Source organism: Caloenas nicobarica, chromosome 2, assembly GCF_036013445.1.
Source record: "Caloenas nicobarica isolate bCalNic1 chromosome 2, bCalNic1.hap1, whole genome shotgun sequence".
NCBI classification, from domain to species: Eukaryota; Metazoa; Chordata; class Aves; order Columbiformes; family Columbidae; genus Caloenas; species Caloenas nicobarica.
The window spans coordinates 121,146,228-121,165,194 of record NC_088246.1 but is presented as its reverse complement, the minus strand read 5'-3'; the positions used below and the strand labels follow the sequence as shown (position 1 = coordinate 121,165,194).

At 40.3% G+C, this 18,967-nt stretch overlaps 1 protein-coding gene across 2 annotated transcripts in view; it reads right to left on the bottom strand.

Moving 5' to 3' along the window:
• Positions 1-18,967, bottom strand: part of SPIDR (scaffold protein involved in DNA repair) — a 212,421-nt gene that overhangs the window by 58,684 nt on the left and 134,770 nt on the right. For both annotated transcript variants that reach the window (XM_065628018.1, XM_065628016.1), the window contains exons 9-10: positions 15,768-15,978; positions 13,680-13,930 (exon numbers count right to left, since the gene is read on the bottom strand). In XM_065628018.1, the coding sequence (XP_065484090.1) occupies positions 13,680-13,930; positions 15,768-15,978 (462 nt within the window). The remainder of the gene's footprint in view (positions 1-13,679; positions 13,931-15,767; positions 15,979-18,967) is intronic.

Genomic DNA, 18,967 nt, shown 5'->3' with positions numbered 1-18,967 from the left:
GCTTAGCTCAGCGTTTCCAAATAGAAATAAAAATGAAAAACTATTATTGGTAAATGGCACCATATGAATAATAACTGAGATTTTTTTTTTCACTCTTCTCCTGTAAGGTACACATGACAATTATCATAGAAATGTCTAGAAACCTTAATCAGGCTCATGCCCCATCGGACTAGGCACATGAGATATGTAACAGTTCACTTTGACTGCTCACATACTTAGCAAATTTTAACAGAAGGATCTTTTCCCAAGTAGCAAGTGAGCAAGCAATAGGATGAGAGGAAATGGCCTCAAGTTGTGCCTGGGGAGGTTCTGATTGGATATTAGGAAAAATTTCTTCACAGAAAGGGTTGTCAGGCATTGGAACAGGCTGCCCAGGGAAGTGGTGGAGTCACCATCCCTGCAGGTGTTTGACAGGTTTAGATGAGGTTCTTAGGGACATGGTTTAGTGCTAGAGTTAGGTTAGGTTATGGTTGGACTCAATGGTCCTGAGGGTCTCTTCCAAGCAAAATGATTCTATGATTCTATGAAGCAAAAGTGTGTGTATATGGAGAACAACAGGTGACACAAATAATCTACAGAAGTCAGTGTTAATTTTTCCTGCTGTATCATCTTTATCAGTGTTGTAGTACATATGGATGGCTTTCCCAACCACACCAACAAGGTCTCCAATTCCAGTATCTCCTTAATGCTTAGTCTTCTTCAGCATCGATTTCATTTGGACATCTGTATCCCAAGACAACCGTCTCCTTTTTTTTAAGCAGGTGACCTGATTATTTCTGAGATCTGAAACACACTAACATAATACATATACATACAGAGAGAGAAACGATGCATTAAACTATTTTGCAAAGGGGCCAAGAGAAGGGAATTGGCAATTACTCACAGTAAGGAGTAATGTATATAGTGAATAGATTAGATAAAATTAGTAGTTGTCAACCCAGTACTGCCTGATGACAGAAATTGCAGCTTTATCTCTCTCCTATCCATGCCTCCCACATATCATGTGCCTCATTAGGATGCTACGGACAGAACACACAAGAAAAAAACCATCCTCAAGCCATGAGAAAACGTCATCTAAAAAATATGGGAAAAACCCCTGCCAGATTTGGTCAAAAATATTTCACTTGGATGCAGAGCATAATAATGTACTATCCTACGCTATCACAGCATTTGAGGAATGGTAAAATCCAGGCTGTAGCCAGGTGCCTTTCCTGGGTCAAAAATGTCTCTTTGCCTTCAAACACATGTTCTTTGTGTTTTGGAAAAACTAGCAAGGCCCATAAATTAAAGAGAACAGAAAACTGACTCAGTCAGGATCTGGCTATGTTAAATTTGTCTGTCTTAAATTAGATGTCACAGAAGCATGGACTTTGAGAAAACACTAAAAACACCTTTGCCAAATGTTTGTAGGAGAAAGACATTGCTTTTCAGGCTGCACGGTCCTGTAATACAGTATCTGATACACCCATCTATGTCCACAATATCTAAAGCTAGTAGCACGATGCTGATTGTCCCAGCTGTCTCTACATTCCTCCAGCTGTTCTTGCACAGAGGTTTTAGTTTCAGTCAGAAGAGCATGAGAAAAAAATGAGAAAGGACCCTGAACAGCAGAACAGCCAATGCAAAACAAGCCCAAGAGCCAGCACGTGATGACACCAGGTAGGTCATTTCCATGTACACCACAAAAACTGCTTATGAAGCATTTAGGAGAATAGTAAATATGAATAAAAATGTTTTCTATCAGGTCACAATGAACAAAAGTCTCCAGTGGATTTACGGAATGGCGCAAAACATTCCAGCACAATTTTGCTGGTTTGCATTAAAAGGAAGAATGTGAGCACATCAAAGCTTGACTTTGCCTGAGTAAGAAATTACTCTTCTGGCCCTCAAAAGACTGGCTGACTTTGAAACTGGAATGAACTGAGCCTTGGCCCACATTTGTAAAGGTAATGCAGAGCCAAATCACAGAACACACTCTGTAGGAAGTCTAGATACTGCTGATATAAGTTTTCCCACCTGCATTTTGAGGGTACAGCTGTAGGCACTGGAACACACATAATTCATGAGCTGTGCTTCCACAGTCTCACAGGGCTTCCCAGAGCTTGTCACATTCTTTTCAAGTGGATCATTAAGGGTGGTGTACCTAAATGGATGGGTGGAGGAAATTTATCTGAACAGGAGATTAGAAGTGATTCAATTTGGGAGATAACGTGACTTTTTGTAAGACTATAGTTCAACCATGTGAGTTGACATTGGCATCTGGGGCTACTCGGCAGTTTCACATACAGATACTGTTGTGCAGATGAAGAAGAACAGCATTATAAAGCTTCTCTTTGTGAACCGTCAAGGTATAATTCTGACATGATGACGGCTGATGTAATCAACATTTTAATGAGGAGGCTAGGCTTAACAAGGCAAACTAAAGCTTTTTACAATGAAATTCTGAATTCCCCTGGACTTGAAGAGTTCATCACTGACAACTGGTGGGACTGTGACAAAGATAAGAGGAATGGAAATTCATGCTGAGACCATTTTACAATGGCTCAGAAATCTTCTCTAGTCTCTGTAAAACACACTGCAAGTAGAGGCAAAACACCTGGGAAGAACAGGAATAGCAGTGATAGTCTTCAGTGCAATCTACCTTCCTCAGGAGAGGAAAACTTGAGCGGGAAGCCAGTCCTGGAACTTTCCATTCCAAAGCTTTAACTATTAAGATGACTAAATTAGCTGTGAGAAAGCAATAAGCTCATTCCACACCTTCTACAGAAATGCAAAGCAGAGGATAGACAAAATTTCCTCCTCCTTCTTTAGGTGCCTCTGCCATTGCCTGGAGGAGCGGAGCTGTCAGAATTGTTTGGGGAACCACTTACTGACCGGAAAAGGAAAGTGTCGTATTGACGCAAATACCAGAGACCACGGTGCTTGTCATACTGGAGCATTAAAACCAGCACTCTTTGTGCCTTCCTCATTCTCTGTTTTGCAGTTGCTTTTGTTATTTATTTTTAAATACCCTTCTGACTAATTGTCTTCCAGAAGAAGAGGGGAAAAAAATAAAAAAAGGCAAGAACTGGGATAAACCAGAGAAGGATAGCTGAGCCATCAGTTCCTCTGGGCCAAACCCTTAGGTCCAATTCACCCTGTGCTACTGCCAGCCACTTACATCATTCATAGCAAAAAATATAACAGTCCAAACCAGAGTGTTCAAGACTTGCAGTAATACTGCTTATTTCCGACTCATCCTAAAAGCTAAACAGAAAATACTTTCTGTATCTGTGCAGCTGCAAAGCATTATTTAAAAAGAATAGCTTTTAAAAAAGCAATAAGCCATCTGAAGATGCGAATCTCATTATTTGCTACACTAAAGGATTTTACACAAAATCCTCTCGAATCCTGGAAGATTTGTTCAATAAAAAGGTGCATGCTGTTCTAATAGATATCTTATGTCAGCACAAACAGCCTTCATGTAAACACACAGCCATGAGTACCATGAGTAACAACTCTGTTTCCATCAGAAGCCCTTTATCCTGCGTAAGAGGTCTGCACGCTAATAGATGTCCTAGGCTAATGCTAACTAGCTACAGCTGGCTCGCAGCTATAAAAAGCATTAATGAAAACATAAATACTAACTTCTCCGCTTCCCTCAGCCCGTACGTCAGGGCTGCGCAAAGGCATCGCTTTCCAAGTGGTCTGTGTGAATGAACCGGCTGCTCTGAACCAGCTCGCTCTGGTTCTGCGCAGTTTGTTTACCGAACAGGGTGTGCAGGGACGCGCCGAGCACGGGGGACGCCGGGGGAGAGACGGGGCACGTGGCCGCCCAGCAAACCCTCCCGCAACCCGGAGCTCTGGGCTTCTCGTGACGGCGCGGATGAAGGAAGGAAATGTCTATTAACCGAGGGGCTGACCCACGGGCATAAAAATGTCAGTCCGCCCTGAGGCTGAGCGCGGCCAGATTCTTACAATATATTGCTGTGTTTCGCCGTAATGTCACTTGCTTTGCTGCACTGCTGTGAGGAATTTGGTTACAATAAGTAATGCGTGCAATGACATACACGGAGCAGAGAAACGATGCTTCATCGTTCAGAGTTCTGCGTGCTCTCAAAACTTACTACAGGATTTATGTTTTTATTGTGCCAGATATAAAACAAAACTGCAGAAGAAAGAGACTCAGACTTACCCAGTATATAAACAGAAAAGGGAAAAAACATTTATTTCCACTCAATGGAAAAGAGGATGCATGCAAGTCCAGGGCTGCAAATTCAGACCAAAATATCAGGATACTGAAGTGCAATTTTTATTCACTCAGCAATTTTTATTCAACCGTGCTGCACACAAACACATTTTTCATTATTCTTTGACTATTGGACTGTTTATCTGCAATTTTAAAACAAGTTGGTTTTATCTCGAAAGCAGATACTTTGCTTCTCTGTATTTCAGCAGGTGACCTCAGACAGATCTTTGGATCTTTGCTGAGAGGCAAGCGCACAGGCTTGCTATCCGCTCCGCTGGGCTCATCACAATTCCTTCTAGTTCTGTATTTGCTTACGGTTGAATAGAAATAAAGAAATAAACACATTTTTGCAAAGATTTGGCACTGAATGTTTTTGCTAACAGGTTTTTCCACTTCCTGTTTACATTATGGTACTATGGTCCGTTAATTTACAGTTCTATATTGAAGATGCGACATAACTTGTTGTTCCAATCAAATCAATTTCCTTGCATGTTCTTCCTTGTGTCAAACTGAATTTACAAATTCTGGCATTTGTTCAGAGGTGGGGGAAAATGGGTAATCCCATCATTACAGGACAAAGACAAGAACATTTGTAGCTGTCATGCCTAGATCATATTTGAAGTCAATAGTGGAGAAAGTTGCTGCCTCATGAAATCCATAGCAGGAACTACACAGGCTCAAGGGAAATTAATGGGCAGACAGAAAGGTAACTCACACAAAATGGTATTTTAATACCTTATGACCACTTTCACATTACTTACATGAGGACCTCAGCCCCATGCATTACTTCCTTCTCCCACAACCTAACATGCACTCCCTCGCCTGGGACTCTACTTCCATGATCCCAACCACAATTCCCACCTCTGCGAAGCTGGGGCTCCAGTGCAACCTCCTGTCCCACCTTCACTAACGGCACGTTCCCTGCAGTTCCTCTGTTCACTCACTCAGAAACAGAAGCGAGCGCGTCCTTGCAGGTGGAATTCCTGCGGCACGTGCTGCATCAGGACCACGCCTGCACAACTGTGGAAGGGACCGTACCCCACCTGCCAGGCAGGCACTCCTGAGTACGTGGCTGCCCTTGGCCTAGAATAGTTGGGAAACTACTCAGAAATGTGGAATAATTTTATACTGCTATCATAATTTCCCTAAAGCCATCCTCCTAGGTAAGGATGATGATGCTGTACAGAAGACATGATCATGCAGTGACAGCAGAAGTTCCAAGTGTCAAATTGCAGCACAAATGCAGGGAAAGTGGAAACACTGTAGAGACTTCAACTGCGTCTTGCTCTGCAACTTCTATCTGCATCCGTGTGTATGTGAAACAGCGGACAACAACATCCTGGGCAAAGGACCCACCAAAAAGCCAGGGAGAGCCTGCCCAGTGCAGTCAGTTCCATCTTTGCCTCCTTCCTTCCACTGCTGCAGACACAAGGAAGGCAACCAGTGCCCTCACCCCGCTCTGAGGTGGCCGTATGAAGTCAGTTTTCAGGTGTAGCCCCGGCACCTCTACTTGCACAGACCAGTGAGTGCCTCCGAGCTGGAGTAAGCAGCTGCACGACCATAGCTGGCAGGTGGTAACTGCCTGATGGCTCATTTAGCACCTCCAGTAGGGCAGGATCTGGAGCTGCTTCTTTGAGATCCTTCTCCATGACTGGCATACCACCAAAAGTAAGAGTGCCCAAGTTGGGAAACCACTGATACAGAGAATTTTTTTTTTTTAAATATGTATATAAAATCTTGTTATCATGTGATATTGAATGAAACGCAGCCCACAACACAAACACGAACAACAATTACACTCTGCAGCTACATGACATCATTCTTGGTCCATTTAAACCTGAAACCTCTCTGAAATATATTTTGCATTCAGTTCTAGCCTTAAGCAATTGTAAAGCAGGTTGTCCAGAGGAGCTCCTGCTGCAGCCAAACACAGACCTCAAATCAAGTAGCTAAATTCAGTGAGTTACAAAAACGTTTTGAACGTATATCAGGCAGTACATATCAGGTCATTTTTTCTTACTGTAGGACTAAAATTACAAAAATAACTAGATCTCTCTTAGCTACCATTCCACTTGAGTCCTTACACTGTGAAGTGTAAGACACAGTAAGTTCATCCCAGGCCTTTGCTCATCACTTTACTCGTTTGAGGAGCATGTGCTTCCCCAAACCCTGTGAATGCCCCTTTAGCCAAAGAGGGAACTGAGGCATTAACCGAAATGAGTTTGAGGATTTCAGCAGAGCCTGCCGCGGATCCCTGCGAGCGTGGTGGTGCTGACTGCCTTTGGCTGCGAGACATGGAACAGAACCAGCAGGCGCTGCAGCCAGGCAGGACTGGCACGTGAGCATGAGATAACTTTGTTAAGTGCATTTACAAGTTACGTACCAATTTTAAACCACAATGCTTACTGAAAGAACTAATTACGATTGTCTTCTCTGAGGAGCTTTATTTTACTTGTATTGTTTGCTGTACGTTAATATTTTGTGTTGTATAAGATAAAGTGTACAAAAGCTTAAGACAGGGCTGTACAAGCCTATGTCCCAGCAATATTGTCCCTTTCAGAGTTTGTCTTGTCTTAACTACTTAAGTGTGCCCATAACTTTAAAACCACATAGGAAAGAGTATTCCTGACTCCACACCCTTTGGAACAAAAGACATCCTTCTTCCCAAAAGGGTAAGATATGTTTGTAACACCTTTCCAAGGAGTATTGACTTGTTATATCCAAACAGCAGCTTTTATAAAGCTGATGACAAAAAGTTATTTCAAAGAATCTTTTTCAGAAACATGCTATCGTATTAAGTCTATGCTGATGTGTCTTGGCACATCCGCTGGTCTATGCAGCTACTTAAGGCTGTGCATACCAAGAGTGTTTACCTGCCCAAGTTGCATGAAAATTACACGCAATATTTGGGTGGTTAAATTTCTCTCCCAACCATTAGCTTAGTGTGTGTCCATCTAGGCATTTATAACATTATGGCTGCTCATGGTCCTTGTCTTCTGTACCATGGTAGCGGGAAAACAAATCCCAGAAACACAACCTGGCTTTTATAAAAGTTTCAGAGAGCTCCAGCACAACTTTAACGCTTCCTTCAGGTCAGGACTGAAGTAATGTAGTCAGTGAAAGGTAGAGGCGTAAAACACACACGGAAGATTTCTGCTCTCAGTTCTGTCAACCTCATAACTTCCAGGGATACAAAAATTCAAGGGGAAGAAAGGTCAAAACCAAGGGAAAGATTCCATACCTTTTACGTAGGCCATCTTAGAATAATTCTTGACAAATAACAGGTGCTGGAAAATTACTATTCCTGGTGTAAACCAGACAATGTACAGCAGCACATACCTTGATTGTGGCTCTAGGTCTGGAAAATTACCTTTCCAAATTGTTCGCTTTCTACTCTCTATACTAGTCTCCACTATAGGATAACATACAAGGGACTACATAATTCTTCCCATTCCCCCCATTTACATATTCCCTTGAAAAAAAACCCAAACAGTTGGGTGGATACAGCCATAAAACACACATCAGCAGGAAATGAGGCGTTCAGGTGCAATAAATCTTCCCCAGCTTCCTAAAGCCCTGTATGCAAACATCAGATGTGGGAGGTGTGAAAAGGTATGGTTTCAAGGTCAGTGGTGGTGAATACACAGCTCTACATAGTGATGCTTCCATCCCATTTATCTGCCTCTCTATGTTATTTCCATATCTCTGCAATTTCTTCATCGTGGCAAATACATCAGTAAGTAGAGCTACTCCTTGTTCATGACCAACAAAAGGTTTGGGAGGGGGTGTGACATATGGGCGCTTCACTGATGAGTCCAAGCACTTGAGCATGGAGGAAACACAAGCTGGCAACTAGTGTCTCCTTTTTGCTAGACGTAGACAGGAGCCTGCACACACGGTGTTGGCCATCTGACAGCTGGTTTCTGCTCCTGCCCATTTGCTTTCCAGAGGGACCGAATCCCTGTCCCACTCGTGGTCTATGCTGCCTACTGTCTTCTCGAGACTCCTTTCTAGATCAGCAGCTTTTACCATTGCCCCAATATACTTTGGAACAAAGGCAGATTATTTAATCACCTATTCCCAACGCAGGGCTGAAGAACGGTGGTGTATGCAGAGGGGTCCTTTTTTAAAAATTTGTACAGAGTATATCAGATAACAGTGCTTTCACCTTGCCCTTGGACAGAGTAAGATTATGTAAATATTTAGCACTGAAAAATAAACGGTAATGTCAAATTAACAAATTGTTGTACTACAGTGGCACTGGAAGAAGCCCAAGTTCTATCTATCTGTCTGCAGCATCAGCATCAGGGAAAACAGACTTTCAGGGCTATCTGGGCAACAGCACAGGGAAGATACCATGTTAAATGTATAATAAAATTTAATGTCCCAGCTGCACAATGTGATACCAAAGCTGTTTATCCAACAGTATTTTGTCCTTACTCTCTGTTTTGGTTGCTCTAGTTTGAGAATTACAAATAGAGCAGGGTGGAGCAAAAGGGAATAATCCAAGTGTCAGGGAGTCTTAACTGTGAATAAAAAAAAAAGAAGAAAAAAAAAAAGAGACTTCAAAGCAGAAACGGGTTACTAGACCTTGAACCACAGCTGTTAGGAGAACTATTACAAGTCTGTCAATTAGCAATTAGACTGCTTTGCAAGAACATTAAAAGCAGGTATTTTCACTTCTGAGAAGGATCTGAAAAGGGGAAATCAGAGAAAACTTCTATCTTACGGAGTACTCTCTACCGCACTTCAGTTACCTATTTCCTGTTTGTTTCCCACTTGAAAAATCACATCCCAGAAACATAATGTAATTTTTAAAAACTTGCATTTATGACCATTCCATTTAAAATGCTTTGTTGAAAAAACACAAAAAACAAATGGAATGCTGTAAACAGATTTAAGTCAGCCACAAAAAACATTCTGACAGATGTTAGCATCTGTGAATATGGATCTTTCAAGGCAGTCCTTTCCAATCTGGGCTCTTTTCAAATAAGAAGACCTCCAGGTTTTTTGTTGTTGTTGTTGTTGATTTCAATATGCTTTATAAAAATTAAGCTAGGTTTTCTGTAGCAGAAGGGTGATTTTTCAATATATTAGTCCACCTACTCGGTATGCCAGTTGTAGCACTTGACTCTCAACTTTTAGGACAGGTTAACCCATTGACTAGATTTGTGTCAAGATAAACAGCAAAGATCATTAGATGAAGAAAAAGAGGAAAAAAGGAAACACGACTTTGAAATGAATTAGTTCTACGGGATTACCACTGCCAATAAAACCTTTTTACACAGAATTACATAGGAACAGAGCATAATCAATCCCAGCGACTGACTATCGTGTTTCTGGGGGCCTGCTTAGAAAGAGAAATGTGACTTTCCCCACACTTCTATTCCTTCCAGCCGCTCCAACAAATCCTCAGCTCCTCTAAATATTTCGCTCCCCAAGGGTCCTGCTTGCATGGTAGTTGACCTTTCCACTTCTCTAAGATCTGGCAAATTGAAAACAAAATAAAGAGCAAAACCAAAAGAACTATTGATGACTAGTGGATAGAGGCAGATCACATTATTTTTCAAAGTAAATGTACTGTTCTTTCGTTCTTGGAATAGAAAGTTACAGCAAGCCAGAGCGCTAATGTTCAGGTGGGAAGTAGGTCAAAACATGCACCAAGAGAAGCGAATGGAAAATTTCTTTAGTCACCCATAAAGATTTTAAAACGTGGATTCACAGCTACAGTTAGCATTGTTTTATATTAGTTTTTCTGTCCAGCCTCCTCACCCAAATCTTTTGAGCGCTCTGACCAGTTTAAAATGCCTAAATAGTCCTAAAAATGTGTCTATTTTAGTTTCACCAACTACCACACAACCAGCCCCGTCCTTCAAGGCACAAAACTGACCAGCTCTATTTTTTACTGAACTCACGTGGCCCGCTCAAAACAAACAGATACTGGCAAGAGCAAAATCCAAATTATACACTGCTTTAGCCCAGGAACACAAAGTACAAGGCCGAGGCAGTGAGTCAGACACCTCAGCGCCAGCAAGCTCCTCAGGTTGACAGGAGTCTCTTCGGTATTCTCGTACATGTAAGCCAGGCCTTTTTCAAAAAGAGTCAAAATGATCAGGTTTAGGCAAACACGTGTCGCGTCGTTTGCAAAAGTCTCTCTCTCATCAGAGGGGAAAAGGCAGCAAAAAGTATGCCAGGAATGCTGGAAAGGGGCAGACAGTCACGGCGAGTCATATTTTCTTCTTTTTTTTCCCCCCACATGGAAATCCTTCAGTATGAAAAATCCATTTGCGAGAACAGTTAATTACGGGGGGGGGGGGAGGCAAATTATTTGACAATAACGCAGGGAACTTGGGACCAATTTATGCAGACATGAGCCAGAGAACTTTTTAGTCTCTAATGATTTCTCAGCATCCTTGGAAAATGGTTTAGATACTTCAGCTAAACAGACTTAAACCTATCACATGTATCCATTTGTCTATCAGTAAAAGGCCAGATTCTATACATGTGTATTTCTGAACAGTAAAAGCTAGATGCATATAGGCATTACAGTAATTTCTGTGCTTTACTTGTGTTAGTATTAACCAATTAAATGAATCCATTTCCTTACAATGAAAATAGAGGTTTCTCCCACAATTTCCCAGTCTCTTTCTAGAAACTGGATGCCTTGAGCAAAATGCGTCGTGTCCCCTGCTCCATATTTAATTTCATGTTTCTTTTCATCTTAATGTGTTTTTATGCCTCCCTGTGGCAACAGCATCTAGGTTATTGTGGAGAGCTACAAAAGAAGATACACAATAAAACAGCCTGTCTAAAATACAAATCAATTAACTGTTCATCTACCTTGATAACTAATTAGAAACTTTTGTTTACAAAACAATGAATTACGTAACTCATCTTGCCTCATAAAATACAAATGTTGCTTTCACGGCAGTTTTACTTCACAAAAAAAAGAAGTTTACAAAGAAAAAAAGGAGGGGTTTTTTGTTGCCTTTTTTTTTTGGGTTGTCAGGTTTGTTTGGTTTTCGGTTTTGTTCTTTTTTTCTTTGGGTTTGTTTTGTTTTGTTTTGTTTTTTATTTTAATTACAGAAGAATGAGCCATCAGTTGGTTCAAAGGACTGCCAGAGGGCGTTGGACCCTTTTGCTCACTATCAGGTGACAGACACAGACATTTTTGATACAGGAGAAAAGTCTCATGTGGATGCTTATCAGCCATGGAAAGAGCAGCTGATAAAGCAGTATGAGGTGTTTTCCATTCCTCCGTCTTTACAAGTGTTCGTTTTCTTCTTTGCAGAAGAGAAAGTGGGTTGATTTTTCTTTTCAGGATCCAAAAGACAGTCTGATAGCTGCAAAGGACAACAATCAAGCTCTTTTTTGAGCTGGGACATCTATAAAATTTGAGGAATCTACAGCATGTACTCGGAAGCAATGGACCCCCATTTTTTATTTTATTCCTATTTCGAGTTTGACATAAGAAGTGCAATCTGAGATTTCTGTTTTCTTTCACCCCATTCCTGGGAAGGGTGTGGGCTCAGGCAGGTTAACTACCTCAAATTGTGTGATCTCAAGTATACTTTTGGTTAAAAGTCGGAAAGGAAATGGAGAGGGTATTATCACTTGAACTCTGCTAGAATTGATGGTGTTAAAAATCAGCCTGAACAACAGACTGTCAGCTGCCTTGATTTTTGGTCAAATGTAGCCCTGGGAGAAAATCTACACAGAGGAATACTGTCCTCGAAATCACATATTGATGTGGGGCTGCTAAAGTAGTTTTCCTCTTACTTTAAAAAAATATATATTGTAAAAAGAATGACTTAAGTATAAAGCAATGCATTCACACAACAAGATGTAGTGATTACTTTTTAAGAAGTAATGCAAGTTAAAGTCAATATAACTATTATGCAAAGGAGCTTTTAAAAAAATATTGGAGACAAGGCTGTTGATACTTTTCTGTGGGTGATGACAGAGCTTGCATTTTAGGAAAGAATAATCTTCCTAAATTCCTCCTGGAGAAATTTTATTCTTCAATGAGTTCTATAAATTACCCAGTGACTTACAAGGTAGCAAGAATTGGGAGAATTTCTGTATTTCAAAAGCTCAGGAAGAAGGACCTGCGAGCATGCTACTAACCAGCAGGGTGGCTTACGGGAACTCAAATTCCTCAAATCTTTGAAGAATCCCTTCAAAGCCCATTGCAAATTACATCTGGAGATTTCTCAATGGGACCTTTTAAACTAATTGCACATCTCCACTCAGGTCCTAAACTCTGCAGGAAGATAGATCTCCTAATGTCCTGAAAAGCTGAACTTAGAAGATTTATATAAGCTCTGTCACTGCAACTCACTTTAATCAGCTTCCTGAGTGAAAACAAAATGGAATGTATTCTACCTTTTCAAATTTTAAGCCAGCATGATTTTTACTGCTAGAGTTAGGTTAGGTTACGGTTGGACTCAATGATCCTGAGGGTTTCTTCCAACTGAAATGATTCTATGATTCTATGAACCAAAAGTTAGTGCAAAAGCAAAGGAAGGAAATTCAATAATAAACACAGTGATCTCAGACCCAGAGTTGCTGAGAAAGACTTTGAAATGAGTCTTTGGTCTCAAACCTTGAGGATCATGAAAGGAGAAGGAAAGGATTCAACAGTTCAGTACTGGGCAGAAGAGAAAACTGTGCCTGACGTATCTTTTGTAATAAAGAAAACGAGGTCCCATTCTCGATTCCCTACACTGAAAACAGATGAGTGCTAGGATGCAAAGACTAAAACAGGAGAGGCTAAAACCACTGGTCTAAATCCATGTGCTCCATGGGGTTTGCGTATAAGATTTCTGCATTGGTGTTAATGTTTTGACACCAGATCACTTTTTACTGCATAGGACCTGAACTGCTGTGACCTTCAGATTTCCAGAAGCCAACAGGAGCTTTTTCCCGTTGCTTCACAATGGAAGTTTGCATGTGTATACTTATGTTTCTCCAATGGCACCTGTGTGGAATCACCATTTTAGAAAAGCCTTTTGTTTCTCCTTCTCTCTATGTATTTCTCTTCTGTTTCAAAAGACCACCCTATGAGCAGAACTTACTAGCAGAACATACTGGAGACTGAATTAAGTAAATGGGAAATAACAGTTATTCTGTGAAACTCAAGGAACAGTATAAGATGTCGATGATCACCACTGGCTTTAAATTAACTTCCCATTAATTTGTTTTCAATCTTCCTGTCATCCGTTGATGCAACACATGAATTATAGACAGATCCTCCTCTCCTCTGGGCAGGACTACTCGTGTGTCACGCTATACCTACTAAAAAACTACACCACTTCCAGCAGGAGCCCTGCACCTTGTGCTTATTCCCTGCAAGTCGATGACTACGGATGAAATTTCCAAACTCCCTCCTCTATGGTTTCTCATATATCGCAGCCTCAACAGGAAAATTCCCATGCATCTTATTACTCACCTGACACTTGGCGGATCTGAATTTATGATGGATGTTGCACAAAGAGGCTTGTTTCCTTGAACGTGGCTTCTGTAAGCTTCTCTCGCAGGCAAACAGTACACCCTTTGGATAACGACTCGGACCTGCGCTTCTCTCCATCCCACCGCTCCCTGGCTTTCCACCATTTCAAGCAGAGAATCATTAACAGCACTCTGTGCTAAGCGATGCTGTTTCGGATCACACTTGTGATGGATTTGCGGAGCGCAAGCGACCTGGTGAAGGAAAACCCATTAACAGAAGCATTTCACAGGACCTTGAAATAATGTAGTGCCAAAGAGTAAAACTTCAGCATGAAAAATCACTGTGCAAAAGCAGTTTCAAAACACATACTGCACCTAAACTAATTTAGAGACTAATTGCCATTATCTATGGTGGATTTTTAATGAACACTCAAGAGAGCTGAGAACACAGTGCTCTCCTGTATTTAACTGGTGCTCTGGACTCAGCTAACTCGATCCATGAGAGATGAAGGTGACACTAGCAGGAAAACAGAATTGATATTAGTATTTATGATTCTTCCTCTTGAATTGAGTTTCATTTTTACTTCTCTGGTATTCTTTCCTTCCTGTTTTCCTTCCTCTTCCAAAAAAGGGGTAAAATCCATCTTGAATGCTTCCAGACTTTGAGATTAAGTTGAAAATGAAGATGTGTCTAGTTTTGTGGAACAGTGAGTTAGTCCTCAGACTTACACATTTCAATGTAGAATGTTTCAATGTAAAAGAATTAGATGATTAATGAAAAGTATAAAACTTTGAAAGTAAAAACCTTTATTTATTTTTTCACTACTTCCAAAATATATCTTATTCATAAAGTCATCCAAACTTTCAACATAAATTTTATGAATAAAATTATGCTACATTTTGCCTTAATCTAAATTAGTCATTCCATTAATTTTAAATTTAAAATAAATCTCTTTTAGTAAAAATTGATCGCAAATATAGACTAACACGGTCTATATACATAGGCTCCTTCTCAGCACAAGCCAAAATTCTGTTTTCACACTGAAACCTGTTTTTATAAGAAGCCTTGTGCCGAGAAAGGTTTTCAGAGTATTAGAGTCATGCTTTAAGTATTATCCACCAGTAGAGAAGGAGAATTCACAGTATTTAGAAGAAAATTGTGGTACAACACTACCCACTTATCTACAAAGCAGTTGCAATAAAACTTGTCCACTGAGTTTTAAATGAAGTGGTTTTGTTTGTTAGGAACCATGAGGGGAACAAGTAAATTGTTCCAGTTTTCAAATACCACAGTAGAAGTTTTTTACAAAGTAAAGCTGAAGCAAGAAAGGAGATTAGGATTTGATTTATGTAAATTTTTCATTCCCAGGCCTATAATGGGAATTATATATAAAGTAAACACAAAATGCTGACACTCAGTGTTGTTCATCAAACCTGTAGGGCCAAAATTCTCAAATATTAAGAAAGATTTTGGGTGGCCAATATAAAGCCTTTCTTTCACAAAGTGCTGGCACAGACTATCAGAAAACCAGATCCCTTAAAATACTTCAGCGTGTACCACCACAGCTAGAGACATGCAGAGTCAGTAGTCATTTTAATACAAAAAAGTCAAAATAGGAAAGAAATCAAATTGAAAGGGTGGGAAAGGGCAGTGGTGTTACCAATCGATGCTTTAATGAAAGGATAGGATCCATTGGAAACTGAGTTTCCCAGTCAACAGGAGTGGGAAAAAGGAATGTTTATTTGAAATAATATCTTGAGTGAGTTAGCAGAAAACACAATTTTATTTCATGTAAAGCTTAGCTGTTCAGCTATAAATAATTAGTGAAAAATAAATGAAAAACCAAGCTACAATTACTATTTAGCACAGTAGTGAGACTTCAGGAAAATAACCTCACAGCAGTTAAGCATTTGGATGGGCCAAAAGCCTCCACTAAGAAAATATTATTAAAACAAACACTTGCAGATTATTCAGCCTTCGCTAAATGAAAGTGGAATTTAGAAATTTTAGAAATTTTGGTTTCGTTATGATTTCCAAATATCTCCAACTTCGTAGCAAGTGCTAAACTGTGAACCAAATGGTCCTTACCTGATTATCTGAAGATTCCTGGTGTAACTCATCATCAGGGTCATCTAGTCTGAACGTCTGTGCCAAAGATATAATATGCTTCCTAATAAGCACCTTTGTAAGACCATATGTCTTCTCTCTTGTTTCTGAATGTTCACTGAGTAGCACCTTCTGGCTAAAATATGTATTCATGATAACAGGAACACCCGCATTTTTGAGGAGCAGTTTTTGCCTGGAAAAAAATAACTTAAGTGGCATCAAATCCATTACAAGTTAAACTACAGATAAGTACTATTTTAAAACGCGTGTTGTGTTGTATTTTTCTCCCCTGTTTTCTGTAGCTGCCACTAAAACACTCAAAGCTATGTTATCCAAATCACAAATAAACCACCCCGTAGACGCCTTCAGGTTGGATCAGCCCCATTAGCTCAGGCACAGCCCTGGGCGAGTGGAGCTCCACGGCATCCAGGGACAACCTGAACCTGGAAGCTGCTGAGCTGACGGGCCCCCAGAGCCCCATCGGGCTCCACACAAACTCTGCTGGGTGTCCCCACGTTGTCAGCGCAGAGCCAGGAGCACCAGGAAACCCTGAGTACGGTCACCGAGGTAAAAAACAGTGGACGCCAAGACTATTAATCCTGCTCTGTGTTAATTCAACCCAGCCTGGCTCTTGCAGCACGGGATGTCCCCATCTGGTGAGTGCGTCCCACTGACCCAAATTCATTCCCACTGCAGCCAGCCGTTAGCTGTTCCATCCGCTTCCTCCTCTCTTTTTCTAAAAGCAAAATCTTATGCTTTTCCTACCATATGCCATGTATTACTTTGCCTGTACGTTTGCTGCTGTCACAAACCTGCTCACCGAGACCCAGTTTTGATTTCTAGTGATAATGTAAATTCCCAAACAGCTTCACATAGAGCAATTTCTCGCCCCAGCAGATTAGGGTAATGGTTGCAGAATCCCTAAACACACAATAGTTTAATGCCAAAGCATATCTCAATGTTGGGATTTTTTCATACACTAGTATCACAATCATACATTTAGAAAGACGCCTTCTATACTCAACAGGATACAAATCTAATGAAGTCAGCTAACAAAAACAATCAGTAATCTCATTTTCTAGAGACCATCAAAACAGAAACAAAATTGACTTCATGACTTTATTGCAGGCTGTGTTTTTCTACTATTAGATTTGTATCGCTTGGGAGTAAAATAAGGTCTCCTGCCTTGGCAGCAAAGCTGAGCTGACCTGAGTTCAGAAGCAACCTCAGGACTTCAGTCTCCAGACTGCTCAACACTCACATTACGGAGACAAAGCAAGTTTTCACATCTATGACATTATTTCTCAAAATGCAACCATACAAGGTTAAAAAACTAAACCAAACCAAACCCCAATCAAAAATACTTATTTCTGATCTCAGTCCATAATACTTATTTCTGATCTTGGTCCAGACAAGATCTTGACCATGGTCTGTTTATAAGAGATTCCTTCATTCTCTACAGAGTGGACAGCTAAATGGAAATTGATGAATACGTATTTTCAAAAGAATAGGAAGAGTCGCAGCAAGTTATTATACAGAATCCTCAGTTTTTTAGAATTAGGAAAATAATGCAAGAGGAAGATGATCTCTGCCCTTCAGAGTAGTAGCTCACAAGGCTGCCAAATGGACGTTGCCTGATCATCTTCTGCATTACAGGATTAAAACTGAGGAATTAGCTTGGTCAGCAAACCAAGACATCTCTGATCTTGTGAGATTTTTAAACTGTCACTACCCCCTTTTTTCTGAAGAACAAAAGATTATATAAATTTTGCTAAAGATCTCAGAACAGTTTGGGCTATCTTCATGTGCAAATGTGGAATGAAAATTTTAGCACCTACGTTCTTGAGCCGTCTGTGTTCAGACCCAAAGTAAACAGGAAATCTCTCCGAACACGAGACTGTTACGTCACTAATGTCAGAAGAATGTTTGCTTGATCTAAATCATCTCATTCTCTAAAAAAATACTGACGTTAGTAGCAAATCATTTGCAGGAACTCTGAGGTTTATGGTTTTATTTTTATTTTCCTGTGCAGATATGTGATCAGCTTTTCTTTTTCTTTTTCTTTAAAGCAGGTAGGTTTTACTGATACCCAAATTATATGTACCATGGTTTTGCTATGGCTATGTATTTCATGCCTCAAGTACAAGAGCTTTCTCGGCTCAGTTTCCATCAAATCTTTACGTGGGTAATGCATAAATTAATGGCTACTCAGCATTTCCACAAGCATAAAAGGGACACACATTCAGACGCCCCCCATTTCTTACCTGCAATTAGTTCACTAAAAACACTTTCCCTAATGAATCATTTATTTTAGACCTGCATAGGTGTCCACTGACCTAGCAGTAGCTCTTCAGCTAGGTCAGAGGAATTATCACAGCAGTCTACTTAACTCTTCCCTATTTCTCAGTGGACAGATTCCTCCTTATAAGAAATGAAAAGAACTAGCAGTAAATAGAAATAATAACCAATTGAAATGAAATTTTAAAAGCTCACTGTTTTGTGTACAGGTGGATGGCTACATGAAAACATTTTGTATTTCTATATACATATATATAATATATAGAAAATAATGCATATTCTCTCTGTATAATATATAATAAAGATATATATCTGTTATTCTCAAGTTTTATATATACACTTCAGTTTGAATAATAGAATTATTAATATAATATGCATTGATTGAATGTGAACTCTGTCCTTTTCTAGAAATGCTTCCTAGTATTTCTCAGGTCAAACAAGCTCTGTAGGATGGGAGTTTTAATCATCATCATGGCAGAAAACTCCACACTGCCACTGTGTATTGCTCATACTGTTCTCTTTGCAACAAAGGCAACCATGTTAGAAACATCACACACGCACACACCTTACTTCTTTTTGTCTGCCTGAAAGATACAGGCTAAGGAAAAGAAAGTCTGTCAAGCTGGAACAGTTGGAGAAAAAAACCAAACATCACTTCCCCAAGCAGTCCCTGTGGTCCTGAGCTGCTCATGTTGCTCCTGTGCCTGAGACAGCATCACTGATCCCCTCAACCTTCTGTATCTGTTCCAGCTGCAAATTCTCTCCAGCCAGAAGCAGCCCCACTCTGCAGGATGCAGACCACACTCTGTAGCATCCTCTTAATGGATAAAGCATTAAATACACTTCTCAAGTCTTTTGTGACCTCTCTTAAATTTCTTCTTTTC